Below are 25,614 nucleotides of genomic sequence, written 5' to 3'. Positions count from 1 at the left end.
AAGCAGAGTTGATATTTTGGACCCAGTGACCCTTCTTCAGGACTGATTTTATTTTATTTTCAATATTTCTTTCTCTGAAAGTTTCTGCAGATGTCATCCGAAGGCACATAACTCATGCTAAGACCATATTGCAGATATCGGTAGATTTGAAATACTAGTATCAAGGGACTATTCTCATTCTGCAAGTCCGCTCAAGGAAAATGTTTTGACACGTTCTGGGCATCCTGTATATCACACACAATTGTTACAAAGGATCAATAAAATTGCATCACAAGCTGTGAACTTGACAAATTCCCTGTCAAATGTGACAACCACACACATTCTGCCTGAGCTAACAGCACCAACTAGAAAGTGAACCTGTGCTCTTTCTGGATCAACAGGAATTTAAAACACGGCAGACCTGCCAATAATCAAGCAAGTTAGATAGAATTCCACCAAAGAAAAAGTATGAAACATGTGACTCGTAAACCATACATATGCATAGAGTTAAGACTGGTATTTCTACTTCCAATGTATTGGTCAACAATTCACTAGTTTATTTGGCCAGCAAGGGTGAATGTTATTTTTAATAATCATTTTAAAGTGGTTTAATTTTTTTCGAGACAGAAAAAAACAGTTATTTCTTAGTGTCACCAAAATGATGTGAATAGCTTTGCTTTTATATGGCAGATAGAGTAAAAGCTCTCTGTTGGTTGGAGCCATACTTATTGACTTCAAATCTAACAGCTTTCTTTACTGGCACACTTGATCAAACACTGCCCTGATATCCAGAAAAGCCACTCTCATCTCTGAGATTCAGCTCTTCAGTGCAATGCATAGGCCAAGGCTGTAATAAGGTCTGGAGTGGAGTCTTGTTGGAACCCAAACTAAATATCAATGAGGAGATTCTTGCTGAGTAGTTGCCACTTGATAGCATTGTTAACAACAACTTCCATCACTTTGTTGATATTAGGAGTAGATTGATGGGACAGCAGTTGTTTGGAGTGGCTTTATTTGCTGTTTATGGACAGGGTATATCTGGTAAGTTTTACAAACGTACAAAATTGGAGCCGAGGTAGGCTATTTGCCTTCTCACAGCTACTCTACTGTTCCATAAATCATAATGTTTGTATCTCTAATTCCACATTCCTATTTATCCCCAATAACTTTTGTTTTCTCTATCTATCTACATACCTCCACCTTAAAAATATTCAATGACCCCATCTCCACCAATTTCTGGAGACAGCAAGTTCCAAAGTCACATGATTCCTTATACTAAATTCCTTTTCACAAAGCTACGCTGCCTCTTTCTGATTACTTTCTGTTTTTCTAAGTGCCCAGCTAGAGCCTCCTTAACAATCAATTCTAACACACTTCGCATGACAGAAATCAAGCTAACTGCTCTACAGTTTCCTGTTTCCTATCTGCCTCCCATCTTGAATAGAGGAGTTATATTTTCTACCTTACAATCTGAAATGGACTTTCAATAATGTAGCAAATTATAAAAAATTAACATCAACGCAACTATCTCATCAACACTTCTTTTAAGAGCCTACGGATGAAGTTTATGAGGAAATGGCACAGCAGCACAGCAACTCAGTGGTCAGCATTGCTGACTTACAGTACCAGGGACCCAGGTTCAATCCCACCGTTGGGCAATTGTCTCTGTGGAGTTTGCACATTCTCCCCGTGTCTGCATGGGTTTCCTCTGGGTGCTCTGGTTTCCTCCCACAGTCCAAAGATTCACAGGTTAGGTGGATTGGCTTTGCTAAATTACCCTGTTGTGTGCAAGCTAGGTGGGTTAGCTATGGCATATGCAGGGTTACTGGGATGGAGGAGTGGGATGCTCTCAGAGGGTCGGTGTAGTCTCGGTGGACTGAATGGTGGCCTCTATCTGCACTGTAGGGATTCTCTGAAATGGGGGCAGTTCTATCAGTTTGCCCAGTATTGCTTCCCTAGTGCTTCTAGTTCTTCTTTCCCTTCCACCTCCTAATTTGCAACAATTGCTTCAAAATATTTGTATCCTCTCTGGTGAGTAGAGAAGTAAGATATTTGTTCTTCATTAGCCATTTCCTTACTATCTACTGTGAACTCCATGTGATGTTTCTATCTGAGCATAAGTCTCCAGTACTACAGACAGAATGTTGCCAAGATCCATAGCTTTGCTGTGTCCAGTTCATTCAGCTGTTTCACATGGTGCGGGAAAAAAAAATCGGCTCAAAACCTGCATTCTGTGATGAAGGGGACCTTAGAAAGAAGCCTAGACGGGTCACTGCTCAGTAATTCTAGGGGAAGAAGGCTATAAACAAATCAGCTCAGTCTTCTGAACTGATGTGCTGCTTTCTTCCAGTATTGTGATTAGGGATGTTTCAGGAAACTTTTCTTACATTTATTTGTTTAATTGTCCACCACCACTCACGTGGCAAGACTGCAAAGCTTTGATCTGTTGTAAATGTTTAGCTCTATCTGTGCTCTTCCAATGTTTAGCATAGATTTAATCCTGCGTTGTAGCTTCGGCAACTTGAAATTTCACTTTAAGTATGCATGCCCAGCATGTTGTCTTGTACCCCTCATTGAATGAAGATAAAATTAGCTCGATGGCAATAGGAGACTGCAAGACATACAGGGCCGTGAGTTTACAAGTTGTGGTTAAATACTATTTGGTTGCTTCATCTCCTGGATGCTCACTTTTGAGATGATACATCTGTGTCATTTAGCATAATGAGAGTGTCAGAGCACTTTATGAATGGGAACCTGAAACTGAAGATAAGGCCTTGTTCCCACAAGGAACTGTGCAATGGTTTTTTTTTTAAAACAAGCCCATCTCATGAATTTCAATTATTTATTTTCCACATCTTGACTGAACTGATGTCTTAATTTCCTGACTCTTTCTTCTCCTTGACTTGCCCCCATTTCAACAGTGTTTCATCTGCTTCCACAGGAGGTGTGTGTAAAAACAGGGCTTTTATATTAGCTTTAATCAACAAGGCAGCACTTCTGACACATATGCTTTGGCCTGATACTTCAGATCAGTGGACTAACAAACACTCAAAGGACCTTTACAACAGATCTTTACCCATCTCACTCTTCAGCTGAATGCCTTTCTATTGATCTAGTCGGGTGTATATCAATCAGCTGGTTTTACATCACCGTCAAAGTTGGACATTCACTTTTGTGCTCTGCTTTTTAGATAAAAATTTAATTTTATACTATCATTTCGTATCCATCATTTCAAACCTTGTTCTTATTGTGGTTATTTTATACTAAGCTATAAGGTGAGATGTGTAAATAAATACTCTCCAGACAAGATACTTCATCTGCACCAGACTGAGGGCAGTGGAATAATTTGTGAAAAAAGCTGCAGACAAATAACAGCTCTCTGCTTCAGTGGCTTGTAAATTCTAATCAAATGCAGCTTGGTATGACCTGAAATTACACAGCAGTATTTTTATATCATGGCTGTCTTCTTGATATGCTGTTTCATTTTCACTCAAACTTAATATGTCAATATTAATTCACAGATTCTTTTCCTTAGCTTCTTAAACATGCAAGCTTGATTCTTCTTAAATTAGTGTGACCCCCCAAGAGCACCAGAATGTTCACTCTGGAATGTTAGTGTTATATTGCAATCTAGATTATGCAAAACTGGCTTGTTATTCTCGAGGAAATTGCAAACAAACTAGCAGCCTCAGTTTTCCCCAGTGTTCGGACAATAAGTATTTATACTTCTCCCAACAATCTTCAATTATCACTTTTTCACGTAGTAAAATTCTGAATGTAATAATCAACAGAATATTAATTGGTTTTGAAGGAAGCTTTTTCCATGTGTAATGACACATCCTGTATCTGCCACTATGGAGGTGGAACTGAACAATGGAGCACAGTCGTGCTTTCACAAATATGCGTTTTCATGCAGATTGTGCTTGTATATGCATGAAATAAGTGCATCAAAAATAATAGGAGAACATAAAGTAATTTCTGCACCCCCAAAAATTAAAGTAGAAATTGAAATGAAAACAACTTGCATAAATAGAACTATGCACAAAAAAGGATTATTTCCTTAACCTATATGATGTCGTCTTGGATGTTATGTGGGGAAACACAGCGGCCAATTTCCATATGCCCCAGGATCTCACAAATTTATTTGTGATGATGTTAGCTAAGAAAAGAATGCTGGGCAGGAACATTCAGAACTCCCTGCCTTTCTTCCAATGACACCATGGATTGTTTGATATGAGTGAAGGCTTTGCCCAGAAAAAACCTGTGGTGAGTAGTTAGGATGATGAATAGTAAAATTGCAGATTAGTATGGATTCTGAAATGCTTACTTTGTTGAATAGACAATGCACTATTACAAAAGAAGCTGATTGCATGGGTACACCTCAGTAATATCTTGGAAGATCTTTTTTTTGCAAAGATCTTCCAACTCTGTAACATTGCCTATCTTTACCCCTGCCTCAGTTTGTCTGTCACTGAAACCCTTATCCATTCCCTTTTTTAAACTGTAGAGTCACCAATTACATTGCTGTCCTGGTTGGCCTCCCCTTACTTCACCTCTCACAAAAACATCTAAAAACTTGCTGCACAAATGATAAATCATCCCTCGACCCATTCTTGCATTTTCCCTGTGTTTGCTAACCTAAATTCAGCAATGGTGGTGGAGAATTAAACAACCCACTGGAGGAGGGAGTGTGGCACATCATTGCAAAAGATAAGGTTGAAGCATTTGCAGCAATCTTCAGCTGGAAGTGCTGCGTGGATGATCAAATTCGATCTCCTCCAGAGATCTGCAGCGTTATAGATACCAGTCTTCAATTCTATTCACTCCACATCATATCAAGAAACGATGGAAACACTGAATAGTGCAAAGGCTATGGGCCCCGACAATATTCCGGCAATAGTTCTGAAGAATTGTGCTCCAGAATTTGCCACGTCTCTCACCAAGCCATTCCAGTTCAGCTACAACACTGCCATCTACCTGGCAACATGGAAAATTGCCCATGTATGTCCTATACTCAAAAAGCAGGACAAATCCAACACAGCCAATTACTGTCTATCATTCTATTCTCAATCATCAGTAAGGTGGTGTAAGTGCTCATCAACAGAGCTATTGAATAGCACTTACTTCGCAATAACACTTGTTCAGTAACACACAGTTTGTCTTTTGCCAGGTCTACTCAGCTCCTAACTTCATTGCAACTCAGTTCAAACATCGACAAAAGAAATGAATTCCAGAGGCAAGGGGAAAGTGATTGTTCTTGACTGTATTTGACCAAGTGTGATATTTGAGAGTCCTAGCAAAACTGGAATCAATGGGAATCAGGACGAAATCTCTCCACTGGTTAGAGTCATACCTGGCACATGGGAAAACGCTTATGATTATTGGAGTTCAGTCATCTCGGCTTCAGGACACCTCTGCAGAAATTCTAGGCCCAGCTATCTTCAGCTGCTTCATCAATGACCTTCACTCCATCATAAGAGTTGGAAGTAGGGATGTTTGCTGATGATTGCACAATGCTCAGCACCATTTGCAACTCCTCAGATGCTGAAGCAATCCACATCCAAATGCAGCAAGACCTGGACAAAAACCAGGTTTGGGCTGACAAGTGGCAGAAACATTTGCGCCACAGTAGTGTTAAGCAACGACCACCCCCACCAGGAGAGATTTTACCCATCACCCCTTGACACTCAATATCATTACCGACACTGAACCCTCCACTATTAATATCAATATCAATACCACTGACAGAATCTGAACTGGACTAGCCATACGAGTAACTATGGTTACAAAAGCAGGCTAAAGACTAGGATTCCTGCAGTGGGTAACTCATCTCCTGACCCCTCAAAGACAATCCACCACCTATGTTGCTCAACTCAGGAGTGTGATGGAATACTGACCACTTGCCTGGATAAATGCAGGACACGATTCAAAATAAAGCATTCAAATGGACTGGCACCACATCTATAAATGTTCACTCCCACCACCCCTCAGGAGAAGCAGAGTGCACTATCTACAAGATGCACTGCAGAAATTCACCAAGGCTCTTTGGACATCACCTTCAATATCATGGCCACTACCATCTAGAAGGACAAAGGCAGCGCATACATGGGAATCCCACCAAATTCCTCAAAGTCACTTACCACCCTGACTTTGAAATATCTTGCATTTCCTCCAGTGTCACTGGGTCAAAATCCTGGAACTACCTCCTTAATAGCATCATGGGTATTGCTAAAGCAGATGGACTGCTGCAAATCAAAGCAGCAGCTTCTGGCCTCCTTCTTGAGGGCGACTAGGGCAGGGCAATAAATGTTGGTCCAGCCAGTGACGCCCACACCCAATGAATGCACTTGTTAAAAAATAGTTCCCAGTCTGGCGGTGCCTTGATTTTAAAATTCACATTCTTGGTTTCAAGTTCCTCCATAGTTTTATACTTCCCCATCAGAATAGAGTGACTGAATAATGTGCTTTCAACACAAAACCAATTGGCTGCCTGCTAACTGCAGACAGCCGATGTTTGTACCAATTTATTCTTCAATTTGTCAGATATTAGTTATAAGAATACAGAATCAGAGTTATGATAACCTCCCATTACATAAATTGACACACATACTCAGGCACGTCATACTTCAGAAATCAGTACGCAGACAAAATAAAAACTCCTTTTAACCATTTAAGTTTGATCAAAATTCTTCTAACAATTCTAGTTTGATTTTTACTTTCCCTGCATACTCCTACTAAACAATAATGCATCAGAAGTCACAAAAATATCAAAATTATAGAACCAGCAAAATGTATTTAGTTTCTCTCAATCTCTTATAATCTTTCTGTTGCCATGGATATATTGTTAAGGTAAGTTCTTCAAATCACTATTACTATAAACACATTGACCAGACCTACAGTTCCCAAGTCCCAAGATATGGATGATTAACTTTCACACATTCCTTCAGTTTCTCAGCTTTGGCAAAGAGCTGTTCTATAATGCACCTGTTCAGCTGCAAGCTGTTTTAACTCATCAGGCATTGATCCATAAACAGACCAGCAAAAGTCTTTTCCCTAGGGTAGGCTATTCAAAGCTAGGCTGCTCAAACTTAGGGGGCATATTTTCAAGGTGAGCGAAGAAAGGTTTAAAAGGGGCCTGAGGGGCAACTTTTTCACACAGAGGGTGGTTCATATGTGGAATGAACTGCCCGAAAAAGTGATAGCTGTAGGTGCTGTTACAACATCTAAAAGACACTTGGATGGGAAAGGTTTAGAGGGATATGGACCAAACACAGGCAAGTGGAATCAGTTTAGTTTGGGGAAACTTGGTCGGTGTGGACGAGTTGGAACGAAATGTCTGTTTCCGTACTGCATGACTCTGTGACTCTATAATGAGTTACAAGGGTATTGCAAACTCATTTTCCTACAGCTAGTAGTGAGAGAAGGAATCCATCATTGAAGAAAACTCTCTGGCCCTATTCTACAAACACAGCAACGAGGTGGGGCAGGATTATCATTTTAATTCTTGATTTATTTAATTATTAAAGGAGCTTTAGATTGTTCATCTCCAATGGAACTGCTTATTTAACAGACCAATATCCATATGTTGAATTAGCCAGCAAAAAATGTTCAAAGATTTAAAAACATAAGCACCAGTTTATTCCTTTCACTTCAGGATCCTTTCCTTGTCATGAAGCCAATTGCCACTGCAGGCAGAACTCCGCTCTTCTTTTAAAAACCAATCTGTTCAGAAATATTATGACACTCGTCTGGAGCAGGTGGGACTTGAACCTGGGACTCGTGGTTCAGAGGGAGGAACGCTACCACTGAACCACAAGGGCCTCAAGAACCCAGCATTTTAGCACAAAGTCTAACGAGCGTCATCAGGTTTCAAGCTACTGTTTAGTTGTTCTGTTTCACCCTAAAATTTTACCCTAATTTCTAAAACTGACATTGCTTCAGGCAGCGTGCAAATCACAACGCTTGCGTCTAAAACAGATGACAGACAAATTGTTGTCACAAGATTTCCAAATGTCTCAACTAATTAAGGCAGTGAGTAACTGGGTCATACAGATCAAGAAAGACTCCATCTCAATCTACCATCTGTGCTGATTACAGTCGGATTGGTGGTTTGAGATGCTGCACTTAATCGCAGAACCCCTAGGTCAGTAAGGGAAAATGAGTAATGCTAACATTCCTGGTTTATTAGCCACAGAATCTCACTGAAAGTACACATATTTGGATGAGGGTACTCGATTCTGTTATAGTATTCTTTGTGGATCATTGCCTGCTAACATTAACTGTCTAGATACCAAAACGAAGAATGGTTTCTTGAGGAAGACATTGGAAAGCATCCTAGTTATGTGGAACTGTATTTCACTAAGAAATCAATGTGTTCAGGAAACAAGAGGAAAATGTTTACAGAAAAGAGGGAAAGAAGTGAAATATTACTTCTAAAGACCAAACTTGACCAGTATCATACAGGAATACAAAATCAGTCTGGAAAATCCAGGCATTAGTTTGAGCATCCAAATTAGTCAAGTTTATTCAAGGTTTGCAATTCCTTACAATGGTTTTTACCTACCTATAGTCTGTTCAACAATTAAAAGGTCACAAGTTACATTTTCAAAACTAGCTGACTGCAAATTATTATAAAGCAAAATGGCCCAATACTTAAACAAAACACTTACTGTTCAATTTCCTTGCGATATCTCTCTTGCTCTTCAGCGGTTTTCTGTGAAATCTCTAATTTCCTTCTAAAAACATGAAACATTGGTTTATAAATACAACTCTATTTTCATAGAATCATATAATCTCTACAGTGCAGATAGAAACCATTCTCTTAATAAGTCTGCACCAACTCTCTGAAGAGCATCCTACCCAGATCCACCTCATCCCTGTAACCCCACATGGAGGTTTTACCATGGTTAACACATTTAGCCTGAACATCCCTGGACACTATGGGACAATTTAGCATGACCAATCCACCCAACCTGCATATCTTTGGACTGTGGGAGGAAACTGGAACATCCTTAGGAAACCCTTACAAACATGAATAGAATGTGCAAGGCTGGAAACAAACCCGGGGCCTTGGTGTCCAGAGACAGCAGTGCTAACCACTGAGCTAGTGAGCTGTCCAAACCACTAAGTTGGTAACAGAAAATCAGTCATGATATCATTCCAGGTTCATTGGCCACAGAATCTTCCAAATTTTCTTTTATATTTAAAAGAAAGATTAAAGAAATTTTCATTCAGTCCTGGTCTCAGCTTCTCAGTTAATTTACACTTTCTCAACGTACTTCTTTTGAGGATACATACTCTAAGTATTTCCTCTTTTTCCCCACTTCCTCCCTCTCAGGCACAAGCCATTTGCAAAATAGAGTTATACAGACTGCTAAAGATCTAATACTCCATTTGATGTTCCCTTCAACATAACAGGATGTACAATGTCTACCTTGATCTCTATGCGAAGATGCAATTGAGATCGAGTATCCAACATCATTTGTAAAATTAATCCTGATTTCTTGGGCACAGCGGCACTGACTGTTGGAGCAATAGCATCAACATAAAGTGACAACTAATATCATACTAAATCACATGGAAATATTCAGCAGGGTAAAGGTTACAGCATGCTACCTACCCAATGATTCAACTTAACAGGCACTTTGTTTTTATTTATTGAACAAGGTAAAAATTGAAACTGGATAGGAAAGAACACTAATTAATTAGGCTAAATGTTTACAAAATTAATTCAAGTTTAATCTAACAACAAAATATGGCTCCAACCTTGGCTAACTCCTGCATTTTGCAAATAAGATTTCAACTCAATCAGGGGACATTGCAGCAGCTTTCAGAGGGAATATTAAAATTTAAATGGAACAAAGGACAGACGTAACAACTTTGTCCTTAATAATGAGTTTAATTTATGCAATATTATTTGCAGAATCTAGTTGGAGTGAAACAGAAAAATGCAATGAGAAAAAACTGATGAATTGATCAACAACCTACATTGGTACGAAGTTGGAAATGTGATGCTTCAGCACCTAATTCCATGCCTACATTCAAAAGATATCACTTTAATTTAACACATAAACAGATGGCGATTCTAAAAACAAAATTAGAATTGATCTTTCCAAGGTGACAAACAAAACCACATGATCTTTTTCATGTCTGATTTGCCAAGGGATTCAGAATTGCAACATTAATAAAAACCTAAAATCTATATGATCTGTTCTATATAACTAATTAACTAAATTACGTATGATTATTTCATGAATTTAACATACTACTAACAACTACCCAGGTTCTGTGTGCAGTAACAATAAAATAACTGTCCTTATTTGGATCATTAAGAATTATTTTACATTTTATTCTATAGTATTACATAGACTCTACTATTTTAAGTTCAAGTTATCATAGTACATAAGGGAATAATGTTCTGAAGGCTTTATGAATTAGTGATTTCTAACATTCCTGAATATAGATTTATGCATGCAGCATTAAAACACCACTGTTGCAACTTAATCTGAGTTTGGAATTGTATTTCACCCAGTTTGCCTGAACTCTTGATATCACATTAAATAAGGCAATGAACTGGTTAAAATTTAAAATTTAAGAGAAAGGAGCACTCACACCTCTAAATAAACAGGTTATGGGATTAACTTCCAATCCTGAGGCGAGTGCCCTAAATTTTCACACAGATGGAGAGACTGCCAATCTTTGCGAAGATGCTGGTAGAAGTCTAATTTTGAGAATCTCAGCCTCAAACCCAGCCTCTGCCATTTTTGCAGGGAGGGGGTTAGTAAGGGTGAACAACAGCAGATTCCAAATTGCACATCCTTGGATCCTGTGAGCATATGCCCTTGCAAACCAGTAGCTGTCTCAATGCAGGCAATTTTGATGAGGTAATTGTCTGAAACCCAAAGTGTGTGGTCTAGACCTGGTAGGAATAATTCTCTTCATTGTGGATTAATTGGATAGCTGCAGTACCCTTTTGAGGACATAAGGTCGAAATGTCAAAGCTGTGCACGAATGATCAAGGTGTCCAAGAACTGTCAAAACCCATAGAAACTGTCAAAGATGTCAATGGATTTAGCTGTGTTGGGCTTCAAAACTATTTTTATGCAATGCCTGTCAAGTGAACAGTTTGCTTGACAGGTCTATGTGGATATAAAATAGAAACATTCATTTTCAAATGAGATTAAGTTCTTAGGAGTGATAAGGTGCCAAAGGGATGGGTGTCAGCAGCCAAGGATTGCCATACAGGCAATAGGTGGCCATGGGGTAGACATATATAAGTTGGAATGGAGGAATGAAGAGCAATAGGAATGGGTGGGGGTCAAGGGATCGTATAGGTTGATATGGATGGGACAAGAGGATTGAGGTATGTGAGCGGTGTGTGCTGGAGGGCTTCCTTCTGTATTAGTCATTTTTCCGTAACTGCAACACTGTGTCTATGCATCAAGGCCTTCCATGCAGTCCACCTCCATATCTACTGTCACAATATTTGATCTGGGGTCATTCAGTCTGACTCCCAGACAAGCCTGGAATTAAAATGCAATTTTTTGGGCTATGTTTTCTCTTGTTGAATTTGCGGAGCAGGGATACATGCAGACTCTGCGCTCGTGAACCAGGAGTGAAGACTCAGGCTTAAAACATAATGCTGTAAAACTCAATGTGCACAGATGGGAGTTGTACTTGAATTTTGCAGGAGTTGTTTCTGGGATAAAAAACTGAGATGACATTTGCCCTCTCAAAAGGATGTAAAATATACTATTGAGTTTAATTGCCAAAAAGAAAAGAAAACCTCCTTATATTCTGGCCAGTATTTATCCTTCAATCAACATCATTGAAAAGGATTATCTAGTCATTATTGTGGTGCAGGGCATGTGGAGCAACATTGAATGACATACGTAGGTACCTAATTGGCTGTAGTAATATAGGACTTTCTGAGGTTTTAAAGTTATTTGACATTTTATTATTTTCTCTTTATTTTCTCCATGACAATATAAATAATCAAGGCCATTAATAGCTCCATTAATAAAGAATGGAGTTATCTATTTTAATAGCAAATAATTACTTAACAGAACCGCTTACATGTAAAAGGAAATATAAGTGATCAGTCACTTTAAATAATCCGTCTTAGTTCAGTTGGCAGTCAGTCAAGATGTTAGAATCTCTCAATATTATTAGAAGCTGAATTACTTTTATGACAGACCTTAAAGGAAAAAGTGACTAATTATAAGATAAATGTTGACATTATCTTATTCAGATTTTTAAACAGTTCTTTCAGCAAGGCATATCCCCGGGGGCTGATGCCTAACTGTGGCCAGTTTGTAAAAGGTATAACCTGACTTTGGTTTCGTCATACGCTAGAAAATAAAATGTGAAAAAAGTACCACTCACAGCCTCTCCTTCTCTTGTTGTTCTTTCACAATCTTATTGGTTTCCAATGCTATCTTTTTCTGATGCATCAATTCCTGACGCTCTTGCTCACGTCGATAATGTTCATTCATTCGTTCTTGTTCTGTCTGGAATAGCTCTTTCCCCTGAATTGAAAGTACAAGAACAACAAAGATACTGATGATACATGCATTCACTTCCTGAAAAACCAGAAAGGCCTTCACTTTTACATATGGCTTTTCTGCCCATATCTTTGTTCGAACCTAAATAAATTCTGAGATCGTTCCACTCATTGTGCTTACCTCCAGAACAATAACCAAATGGATGTAAACTTGACTTCAGAAGAGACAGACTACTACACCTCTATGGCTATTTTTAATCCTTCCCCCACAGATGCACTTATTCAAGTAAACAATAGTAACAATAGAAATGCAAAGCAAATCAAACTTGTTCCAAACAGATGGGCTAAAAATTGCTCTGTATGTTTTCTTTAGAAAGTTTTAATCAACTTGGTCAGAAATGTAACAACACACATCTGATGCAAGTGGGACTTGAACCGGGATCTCCTGGCCCAAAGGGAGCGACCTTACTCTGCACCACAAAAATCCTGATGTTTTTATTTGAATGAGGGGTTGTAATGAGCAACCTATTGTGTCTACTGATGTGAAGATAGAACATGAGTTTGATGTTACTTCCTCATTTACCCGATTGTACCATCGAGCTGTGTCTCCCTTTCTGCTGGTCATTGTAGAACTCAGCAGAGATTGCAACAGCATGTGGTCATAGCAACAACATGCTATTCTTAAAGGCAATGTAAGGAAAGCTGCACTCAATTATTAAAGATAGCTGATTACAATTAATTTCATTGTAAACATGGGGTAGGTGGCCCTCAAGGATCAACTCAGATGAGGGTAAAAGGTTAAGTAAATTCCTAGGTGGTTGCCTGAGAATCTGGAAGCTGTGACAAAACAAAACTAAAATGAAGACCAAGCGGTCAAGGTCAGCAAATGTATCGCCACACGACATCTTCTACCCACCATTCTCTAGCTGTCATGCTGCTAAATGCATTGCAGCGCCTTCACTCATCCATTAGCAGTAGGTAACACTGAGGACTTAACAGCAAGATATTCCTCACCCTCACACACTTATCAATGCTCATACCACTTCTCGCTGGTCAGAATTCCTCCAACTATTCAACCATGGCAGTCATATCACTTAACCAGTGCACACAGATACTTCCCTGGCTATTGTTAGAAAACGTGGCACATAATTGAGGGAAGCAGAGCAGAACTGGTGGGCAACAACAGCTCCTGCAGTTCTTGAAATATAGAAGAGATGGCACATTATAGAGCCCATAATGGCTTTGGTATCCAGCATTTTTGAGAACATTGTCAGTATATTACCGCCTTGTGCCCCTGATCTTCACTTCCATTTAATCTTTATTCTGTCGTCTAGCACGATGACCGTGTTGCTGATGCGTTGACCAAGGACCTCTTGTCCCACTGCATTTTTCCACCCAATCTTTCCCTTGTGGTTTTCAGATGCCCAGAAACTGCCTTCTTGACCACAAAAGCACCAGGAGGAAGAGGAGAGAGCAACAGCCCAGCATTAAAGAAGAGGTCTCAAAACTTGATCAGAAATTTGCAAACACTAGCACTGCAAAAAGCTCAGAGCTGGAATCAGCATGTGGTGAGTCAAAGGCCAGACCAGGTGTTGCAGCTAACATCTCAGTCTGCACTCCCACCAGTACTTGCCTGTATCCCATTCAAGTCCTGATCTGTGTCATAAGTAGTGGAATTAGTCTGTGACCTTGCCATCTGGGGAGCTCACATATGCATCCTGGTCTGGTTGCACTCCTGCAAAAATACTTTACAGTACTCCCAAAGTCCGAATATTAATCTAAATCATCTCTTCTGTCATTTGGTTTCCTGGCTCTCCAAATAAAATTAGTGCTGGGCCCCTCTTGCCAACTGGGCACAGTGTCTTTAGTAGTGAAAAGTGAATTTATTCAATGGATTGATATGGTTTAAATTTGGAATTTGCAAGTCATATCCGCCTACAGGACTGAATGATGACATGATTGTTCTAAGTTGAATCCTCAGCATTGCTCCTTACGTTGTATGAGCTGCCCAGTAGGCTTGCTGCTACCATTCTCCTTCCTGGCAGGAATCAGAGGGCCTGATTGGTCTAGAATGCTAAAGGAAAACACGTAATAGTCTAACCAAAAAATTTTGTGTCTTAAACAAAATGTTTATTTTGCAGGATAGCAACTAGGATGCAAGTTAGATTGATAATGTAGACTATTACAGAGACAATAAGGAGCAGCCAGGTTTGAAAGGTGGTGCCTGACAACCAGTGACTTTGATGTTAGCTGGGTCTGGTGAGGTCGTAGTGGTTCTGGGCTGACTCTGAATTCATAAGCAGCTGGACTTCTCTGTAATCTATACCTTTTAATTTTCTCTTATTTTTAAACATCAAAACAGTGCTGGATTATGGCAACAAATGAAAGCTTTATTGTAAAATACATGTGACAATAAATCATTCATTCATTCAGTCAGTCATCTGAATAATATTACTGAGTCAGAATGACATCGTTGCAGTGGGTAGTGTTTAAGGCACTCCTCAGAATTAAGCCTTTCAAACTGTTACCCTCTAATAAAACATTGATAGCATCATGTCAGATGCTTCTTGCATTCAAAGCAGATGACTTTGCAATTCACCTTCCACACATAGTACACTGCACAGTGAGCAATGGAAGCCACTGGCAGCACAGTGTGTACTGCCTCAAAGACATCTGGCTGCCATAATGCTTGCTTCCTGTGGCACCACAGGTCTGATTTTCATGTTTCATAATTCCTGCTTTGCATTTGGTACTTTAATAGGATTTAGTTTTGAGAGATTAGGTGGTCTTTCTAATTATCAGATAATTATGTACACAAAAATACAGCAGCCTTCTCAACTACATTACTTCCGAAAAAATGTGGTAGAACAGAAGGAAGCAACAGAACTTCTTGCAAAGATCATTCAATTAGCTCAACTTTGCTGTTCTATCCTTGTATTCCTGCATGATTTTTCTTCTTTAGGTATCTATCCAATTCCTATTTAAACGTCAGTACAATATTCTGTCTGCTTTTCTCACGTTTTCAGGTAGGTGATTTCAAATCATAACTTGCTAAACATCATTCTTTATCTCTATATGGCTTGTTACTAATTTTTTCAAATGTGTGCATAGTTACCAAGCTTTCTGCCGCTAAAAACAGTTTCTCTCTATCTAATCTGTGAAAACCTTTCAAAATTTTAAACACTATTTTCTCTGCTCTACTGAAAACAATCCCAGATTCTTTAGTGTCTCCATATAACTGAAGTCTAGAACTTAAACACTGCTAATCAGAAATGAGAGGTTAAAGGTTTTTGATTTACACCCATCACTATACAGAAAACAGACTTGAAAAAGAAAAGGACACCAACTTGTATGGTATGAGAAGAGGGTGCTGATTAGCCCAAGTTTCTTTTTTAATTACATTTTTCCTGAAGTGTGGTACCTGGAATTGGACACAATATTCCTGACTAGTGAGTTTTAAAGGTTTAACATAATGTCCTCGTTTCCATACTCTACGTTTCTATTTATCATCTTTAAGGTCCCGTGTGCTTTTTAACTTGCTAACTTGACCAGACATCAAAGATTGTGTTTGTGGACTGTTAGGTATCTCTGCTCCACAAACTGTACCAGCTTATTTATATTGTCTCACATTTTGGAGAGAATATTTCATGCTTCTTTGTATTAAATTTTGATTCTGTCCAAAAATCCCTTTCTTTATTTTAGAGTTCTCTTACTGCCTTCTTCACCATTCTCAGGTTTGCTCACTTTGCCTGCCAAGGCTGCTGGCATTCTACTGATGTTCCTGTCCGACTTGCTGTCATCTTGTTACTATTTCTGGACAGGACTCACTGCAATGGAGATGCTTGGTAGCTGAGAGTCTGAAATTCCCTCTCTTTCTGCTCCAGCCCTCCCATACTTGTAAATCACAACCAGGTTGACAGATATTTGAGAAGTGAACCACATTGCTTTTGAATTTTTAAAATATATTTAAAAATGTAATACAATACATTTATTCTTTTTACTTTGCTGCCAAGCCTGGATCTACATTACAGCAACATACAACACAGAAGTATGTTAAAGGTACCATTTTATAAAGTGGATAAATTACTTTGAGATATTTACTAAAACAGCAAAACTTGGATTGGCAATAATAATATTATGTGCAATGGATTTGTTGCAAAACTCAAGATCATAAGAAATAGAAGTCCTTCAAGTTTGAACTACCAAAATAAACATGATCATGGCTATCTCAATTCCACTTTGCCACATGCTTGGCATATCCCTTCCTTCTCTGGATCTTGTCTTCGAAGTGTGCCTGGAGAGCTGGGCCATTTTGTGACTCACAGACTGCCCTCCTGACTCTTGTGCAGAATTGTGTGGGATTTTTGTCTTTTCCTGCAGGTTTTGGGTTTGCAGTGCAACTTGTGAACCAGTGCAGGAGGAGTGCAGGTGCACTATTTTCATAATATTACAGCACTCCAAAATAAAGCATTTTCAAAGAAGGAAAGAACACAAGGTGTTCATGTAAATTTCAAAGCAGAGGGCCTGTCGATCAATAGATGGGAGCAGGTGGTTAGATATTTCCTTTCAAGCATAGAACTTTTGCAAATGTGTACTTTTTTCAAGTTTCAAAAGCAGTTTCATTTGTAGCAACCAATTTAAGTCACAGTAGAAATGATGACAGCACATGGTGACATGACATTTTGTAACATTTTTCACTGGATTATGGTACTTCCTACATTGGAAAAGTACTGTAGTGCACGTGGACAATAACAAAACGCTGGTCAATTTAATGGGTTTGTCTCCATGATGAACCAGTGCATATTAAAGCACAGTTAAAAATACTGGAACTTATTGTAGCATTTAAGCATGTGGAAGCAATTGGCACTTGCCTTTCAGAATGTTCCCAACTCACTCATGGGTCTTTCATTTTATTCACAAACTCTCAAACTTGGCTTGCTATTAATAAGATTCCAAAACCTTGCACCACCAGATGAAAATGTTGAGTTAGAGGAAGCCTATTTTTTGTTACTATCAGATATCAATTGTACCATTGAAATGAACATCAGATCCACACCTACACACGATAGACATTAGAGGTCACAATAAAATAGATTATATTGCCTTCCTGACCTTACCATTCATATTTTTTGTGATTTCTGAAATTACAAATTGCTCCACCCGAGGGCTAATATTCTACTGTCTATCAAATTCCTTTTCCACTGCTACTAATTTTTCTAATCATATCTCTGATGTTCACTAACCACTGTCATTCTCTCTTTTTCATTTCACCAATTAAACAATGTCTGACCCTGTCGCCAGCTTAAGAATTAATCCATACCTATACTCATACCTCAGTTTGCATCACTGCTGTTCCTTTCACATCTTACATTTTTAGTTCATAATACATTCCATAATATTTAAATATTTATGTAGATTTTATTAGATTAGTTACCTTGTAATCTTTTCTCAAGTTTAAAGCGAAGTTTTTATGTTTTATTCTATTTGATATTAAAAGAATTTCACTCAAAAATACCAATTATATACTCTATTTATTATTTAATTTAATTGTTTATATCATCTAAAAAAAGGCTGGGTAGAGATTTATTTTCAAGTTTACCATTATGAGACAATGATCATGTCATGAGAACTGAGTTACATGGCTGCAGTTCACTGCACAAAAGATGATAACAGCAGCACCAAGATCCCCAGGAGATAACTGTAACAGGCTGTATCCTCTAGCTCATGGTGGTTAACTCTGTGGGAACTTGAACAGTAATATGTTAAGAATCTGTCATTTAACATATTTCACTTGCAGAAAGATGCATGCCCAATGCCAACAGTTTCACATACGCAGTTTCCATTATAAATGTGGATATAGGAATTTATAACAGTCATGTAAAAAAATGAAGGTGGAGTGAATGAGTTTAAGATGGTGACAGAAATACATCTGCATCATTATAGTTTAATCATCCTTGTTAAATAATGTTGCTTCTCATGAAGACTACCCATGGCCTTAACTCATTATTTGTAATGAAGTAGGAGATTAATTATATTGCTACATTTAAAAAAAAAAGCTCCCAGCTGGAGAATCATAACACAAGATACCACTCAGGTGAAAATGCATGTAAGAAAAATAAACATTTTAGGTTACTTAGCCATTTGAAAATATCTAAAAAGTAGATAACATGATAATTAATTTATTAAAACTTGGAATGGAAGTAATTCAAACAGAAGGTATCTCAAATTCTTTGCAAGATCAACAGCAGACCATCTGATTTTAGTGGGTCATTACAGAGTGGTATGGAAATATAAGGAGCACTGGTAAGGCCACATATCTACACCTATTACACATCGCAGCTTTTTCTAAGACAACAGCAATGCCCTTTCAATCACTCCAGTCTTTGTTTGATCTTGTCCCCACAACACTTTACAGTTAGTGAATTTAAGGATACAGGATTGTTTACTGGGTAAATGCATTGTTAAAGAGTGTATTCAATCCTCTGATTTAGTCAACATGATCCTTGTTAGGACTAACTTTTGCTCATGGAAGTAAAAATGTCCCCTCCGCCTCCAAGGATGTTACAGACTGGGAAACATGGTTTAAAGGGCTGAGGGGCTGCATACAGCCTGTGAGGTCCACTTGAAATGTTAAACCAACTTTGCAGACATTTCCTCAAAAGCAGAGCGTTGGATCATTATGAAGCTCTAACCATCATAGGACGAGGCAAGGTTGGTGGAAGGAGGTTTATTCTTGATATAGCTTGGGCGTAAAGACTGAGTTTTAAGTGCCTCCTATTTTTATAACATTAATTATTTACTTTTAATTCTTTTCATTTTTTCCCTAAACAAATATTCTCCACTGCAACTTGTTCTACCACTTTCTCCCCGGTTAAAAATTCTGAAAAACTGTGGTAAAACTGTGTGAAACTTTGTATACAACAATCTATACTTTTTCACAAAGTTGCAGTAGTTTCTTTCATACAATCCTCGAATAGCCTGTTAAAACCATCAGTTTTCATATTGTTGTTTTAAACATGTTCAATACTTACTGCGCCAGTGAGCACAACAATTGTCAGGCTTCTACTGCTTTTCAGCACTTGGACAGCCTGTAAAACGACAGAAATTTAGGAAGAATTTCAATCCAAGCCTCCTCATTTTTGTCACAAGGTGACAACACTCAATTGGCATACACACAAACACACACACACACTTTCTTCACATATTTAAAAGTGACTGAAATATAAGCCACATATCAGATGTGAAGATAGAGCAGGAAACTTCCCAAGAAATTGATTATTCATATCTGATTTTTGAAGCTTGAAGAAAAATGAGAAATATTTGTGCTCATCATCTTCAAAAATAGAGGTTCTAGCTGGGTTCCCTTGTTTTTCTGTGGTTATCATATTTCTGTCAGATTGTCATTAAAGTTCTGAATTTACCTGTAATGGCAGAGTAACAACATTGTTCTGTTGCGTCCTACTAAGGAAGCATATTTCCTGCACTGGTGGCAACGTTTCCTTTAGGTACAGCTGTTCTTTATTATTTTTATATCATGTTGTTGTTAAGTGAATGTTACGAGTTGTAGTTTTCAATTTGACTTGAGACCTACTCTGAACCATCGATCTGTATTATGCTAGTGACTTTATGATACTGTCTGATCAATATAAACAAGTGAATGACCAGTTTATTTGAATACATCAATTTCAGAAGACTGCACTCTCTACATCAAGGCAACCACTGTTGCTGAAATGGTTTAGAAATTAATTACACATGCTCATCAATTCTTGTGAAATAAAACCTTTTGGTTATCAGTGTGTCCTCTTCTAATGCAGTTCACTAATTTGAACTAATATTCCCCTATCCTAACATCTTAATTTATTTGGAGTCGTATTTCAGTTCCACCAATGCTAATTAATCTAATATCTCTATATGATGGTAATTTTCAAATGTTTTGATTGAAGTGTACTGCAAATATTAAACCTCTACAGTGAATTCCCTAAAAATGCTGATAAATTCTTGGGTTTCCTTACTTGCAATGATAGGATCAAGTACCATTATTTTACATACAATGGTTATCTGTGTAAATAAAAGAAAGGCAGTGTTTGCTAACACTGGGGAGCTTATGCGGTACGCTCTACGGAGACACGCACTAGTGAATGAGATTTGTTGACATATTTCAAATCATGTGTCTATTTGACGTGCAGTTTCTTTGGAGATTGAGACCTGGGGTGGGGGGAGGAAGAGTTGGAGTTCAGGACCCTAGGGGCAGAGAAGCTAATAACCCCAATAGGTTCTGGAAGTCTTCCCTGCCGCTGAATCCCGTTTCAATGTTACGCCTTTTCTGTTCACATGCACATGTACAGTTGCGCATGACACAACGATGTAGAGATGCGGGCTTCCAACTGTGCAGGCTCAGTTACCCTGCAGTTTTGGTATCAGCAAACACTGTCTAACGGAAAAGCAGAAGGTTTGTCTGATATAACCGTGTAATCTGTTAACTATAGATATTCCGTGTAGTATTGAAATTTAATTTATTGTTTGATGACACATTCCATTAATTTCTGTTTCTCATTAAAGATGTAGTTTCATCATTTCCTAAATGATGGAGTAACATTTGTTTTTATTTCTAACGAAAGCTAACCTTCCCAAGTCTAAAATTTTAATAGATGATGATGAAAATATTTAGTTTCACCACAGATTTAATACTTTGGGTGGAAACCATCTTAAGCAACATTATTATCTCAACGCTTTTTTTAAAATTCACTATGTTAAATCCAATAAGTCCTTTGCCTCAACTTATTCAGCTTCTTTTGTAATGGTGTTATAGAATCTTTCTCTAGTGAAAATGGATATATATAGGGGCATAACTTTAGCCTAGCTCTCTGGTTGGGTAGCATATAAGCCCAAATGAAATGCCAGCTTTCATACTTTCCAAATATTAATTTCCACTAACTTTATGGAAAGTATAATTGAGCAGGATATAAAACCAAATTTTCCATTCAATGCCATCAGTTTCCTGACAGAGTGACGAATTTAAAATTGTCCCCCTTATGAATTAATTTAACAAGTCTGAAATGCTGTCATTACTGGGAATGGAGATAAAAACACAAACAACTTTGTTTTTGGGGAAAAGGCTGAAGCACTTTTTTTACCTCTCTATGATCCACATTTGTAAAATCTACTCCATCTACTTCGATAATTTGATCTCCAACCTGCATTTAAAACAAAAAAAGTGTGATATATGAGTGTAGCTTGGTAATCTACGTTCAAACATGATAAGATGTCCTTTTTCACTTCATTGAGTTATGTTCCTAATGACATTCCACATTCAGCGTCTCTGCATGAATCAATCAGACTCACAACATAATTACACAGCAACCTCATAAGTCACAAATGCATTAACAATTCTCAAATCTCTTGAGACATGTCAAGGTATGAAGAGGATTTCAAGCAATGAAGAACAGATGACAAGGTTATAACATATAGATTGATTTAGGAGTTAATACAAATTGCAAGACATTTATTTGTGTTTCACAAATGTTACAACATAGCAACAGACAAGTTAGACCGATTTGTTTGCATAAGCAGCCTGGTCTAATTTCTTTTTCTTGCTACGCAGCAATACACTTTAATATTCTTTTCCACAAGATCTTATTAAGCTACATTTTTTAAATAATTTGGTTTTCAACAGGAATATGACATTCAAATCATGATTAAACTCCAAGAATATTAGATTCAAAACAAGCTGAGACTAAGCTCAATAGTCCACGGGGAACACAATGTGAAATAAATCTGTATCTATTTGTTCTGACGTAGGTGGCACAGCAACTACAATAAATCAAGATTCATATGGTTCACCAGACCTTCACAGGCGTAGCACTGCTGTAATCCTCATACCCACATCTCACAGCTTGTATACACTGCCAGCTATTCAACAATGACGTTACATCAAACAGATTGCAACACACTCACTACTTTTGCAAGAAAAGTTAGCAAAGAACTGGAGGGAACAGAAACTGCCAGCTTGAATTAGGTAGGGATGCACGTCCTTAGGTAGATGGATGAGTTAGTAATCACCAATATTAGGCGATCATTGATAAAGCCATAGCAAGCAGTAGGGCTGAAACCAAATGGAGATAAGGGCATTGTTATACCCAATAAACACAATTTTCTATTTCTCAAATCTGCATTGACCCATTGTTCTGAGGAGTATGCTCACATTATTAAGAGCCTGTTCTATTTGTTATGTACCCTCACAGCTTCATTTAAAGCATGACTGTTGGGTTTACCCACAGCAGATGTGATTATCATTGACACTGCGATCAATGACAGTGCAGAGAAATTAAGGAATAACAGATGCATTAGTAAGCCCAGGACCAGCAGCTGCTGAACAACCTCCACATGAACAGGAGATAGTTGAAGGCACCCTCAGAATGCAAAGGAGATACAAGAGGGCCAGAAACCTTCATCCTCAATGTCATTTCAACCAGGCTGAAAATGTCCCAGGACACTGACACAGAACAATGTTAGGTTCTGGAGTGTGACCTATGACATGTAGGAGTGGAAAGCTATCTGATCCGTTTGGTCAACAAGGTAACATCCCCGCTGAACTTTTACACGACTGGATTACTTCCAAGGAACAACTGGGGGATCTTTATTTCACAGGAAATGGAGTATAAAAATAGGGAAGTCCTACTAAAAGTATACAAGACATTAGTTATGCCGCACCTGGAATACTGGAATATTGGATGCCGTCCAGACAAGGTTCATTAAGTTGATTCCAGCTATGGAAGGATTGTTTTATGGGAGAGGTTGACTACTTAGAGCTTGAACACATTGGAATTTAGAAGAATGAGAGGAGACCTTAATGAAACATAGAAGTAGATATATTGCAGATACTATGAGTTTGTTTCCCTTACTGGATGAGTGTAGAACCAGGGGGCATAATATCAAAGCAAGGGGTTGCTAATTAACATAACTGTGGTAGAATTTCATTCCTTGGAGGGTAGTGAATCTGTAACCTCGATCATACAGGGCTGTAGAGGCTGGGCCATTAAGTATACTCAATGCTGAGAACGACATATATTTTATCGGTCAGGGAATCAAGAGTTATGAAGAAAAGGCAGGAAAGTGGAGTCGAAGATTATCAGATCTCACTGAATCATGGAACAGACTCAGAAGCTGAATGGCCTACTTCTGCAATGTCTTGTATGGGACCTCTGTGGGATCTCTCAATCCTCAACCTGCAAATAGATTAAGACTGTTATTGATCAATTCGTGATGGATCACACCACTTCAGCTTGTTATCTTGTGGCAGAGTCAGTGCCTAGGCAGTAAGCTTTGCCAACACAACTGTCTTCACCCAGGAACAGGACTATGTACAAATCACATTGAGAGGGCCATATTATAATGCAGTTGAGTTAATCAAGAGAAAAGAAGTTCATTCCATCAATATGCAAGTCATCTCTGATTATTTGTATCACATGCTAGAAATCTGCGCCGAGAACTTTTGGAGTTGCCATGATGCCTATATCCCTTAGAACGTTATTCCTGCTTCATTTGAAGGACAAGATGCTTTACTGGGTGACAGGGGCTGCTTTCTGCGACCATGTCTGATCACTCCATTATATAAAGCCCTTACAGAGGCTGAGTGTAGGTACAATGCAGCTCATTCTTCAACCAGTGCCCTCCAGGCGCAGAATATACATCTGGTGAAGATGAGATTCCAGTGCTTGGATTGGTCAGGAAGGGGAACCTGAACGGACAGTCCAGACAAGGTGTGCCACATAATTCTAGAATGCTATCCTCTGCACAACTACCTCAGGCAACAAGGCAATGTGATGGAGACTGAAGAACTCAGAGTGGAAGCAGTCTTCTGAGGAGGAGGATAAGGACAGTGTGCAAGGAAAACATCACCTTCAGTATGATAGATTGCAGCAGTATCTGCTACTACAAGCCAGAGACCCTGCCCCAGTAGCTGAGAACGGGGTGCAGTGATCATTTATTGGATGTAAATTTCTTACTGCTCAAAAAACAAGCAGTAAGTTTCTGTTCCAAGAGGCAAATGCAGCTTTATTTTTGCTCTTGCAGTCACTGAATAAAAGTAAAGGCTCTGAAGGTTTTCCTGTGTGTGATGGACCAATTTGAATAAATAAAAGATGCTGGGCTACACTTGGCATTGTGAAAAGAATAGCACTGGCTTAAACAGCAATGTAAGATGGGAGGTGAGTCAGAACAAGTAGAATGCGTGGCTAGGTGCTTAAACAGCGATAAATGTAAGACCGTGCACTTTCACATGCAATGGAGTGTCAGCTATGTGCCTTGATAAGTGTTTGTTTGCAGTTGCCCTCCTATTACCTGCATGGTGAAGGGGAATTCCGTCTGCCAACACTGGGCCAGATGCTCAGTTGGACTTCAAACATGACAGTGCCATTATGGAATCATGGGATAGCCCAGCAGTGGCAAGAACTTCTGCTTACGGCAAGTAGGAGAATAGGACAAGCGGTCTACCAAAGCAATGTGGTGCAGGGTTAATGAGATAATTTGGGATGACAGCAAAGGAAAAAATCCCAGGCCTTGTGAGAGAAACCTTCCATGAAAGTCTTCAAAATGACACTTCAGTAATTTCTGGTAAAATTCATCCTTTTTCCCCCTCAGATTTCCAACATATGAAATAGTTTGCATTGGATGTTGGAAAAGTTTTGCAGACAGTGGAGGCGTTGAGGAATGAGGTAGTGTGGTAGAGTTGAGTGTATGGAAACTGTCATGTTTTTTGATGACATTGTTAAAAGGAAGCATACAAATGAGAAATAAAACAAACAACAGATTTTCCAAGCTGTTTGGTTATAATTCCTAGTGCCAGTCCTTTTTTATTGTTTCATGTACTTTGTTATGACTAAACACTTAGGAATTGCTTTGCATGATTTGTGTGTATTAATGTCTGAGTGATAAATTAGCCACTGTGAGTCTAGATGAAATAAACATCAATCTGTATAAATTTTACAACAATAATTCAGTGGCAGGTTAAAATACTCTTAAATGCATGACAATAGCATTTCCTGGAAGTCATAAAACATTTATGGAACAGTAGATTGTTGATGTACAGCCACCTAGCGTAAGGAGTCTGGGTTGCAGTTCACTAATTACCAGGA

At 38.5% G+C, this 25,614-nt stretch overlaps 1 protein-coding gene across 1 annotated transcript in view; it reads right to left on the bottom strand.

Annotated features, from left to right (window-relative positions):
- The window catches only part of ush1c (Usher syndrome 1C), a 180,690-nt gene that overhangs the window by 83,064 nt on the left and 72,012 nt on the right, over window positions 1–25,614 (bottom strand). Inside the window, exons 11-14 of the mRNA XM_048607099.1 lie at window positions 21,616–21,675; window positions 19,513–19,569; window positions 12,364–12,506; window positions 8,649–8,714 (exon numbers count right to left, since the gene is read on the bottom strand). Of these exons, the coding sequence (XP_048463056.1) occupies window positions 8,649–8,714; window positions 12,364–12,506; window positions 19,513–19,569; window positions 21,616–21,675 (326 nt within the window). The remainder of the gene's footprint in view (window positions 1–8,648; window positions 8,715–12,363; window positions 12,507–19,512; window positions 19,570–21,615; window positions 21,676–25,614) is intronic.

This window comes from Rhincodon typus, chromosome 17, assembly GCF_021869965.1.
Source record: "Rhincodon typus isolate 14 chromosome 17, sRhiTyp1.1, whole genome shotgun sequence".
Taxonomy (NCBI): Eukaryota; Metazoa; Chordata; class Chondrichthyes; order Orectolobiformes; family Rhincodontidae; genus Rhincodon; species Rhincodon typus.
This window is presented reverse-complemented; position numbering and strand designations above follow the sequence as displayed.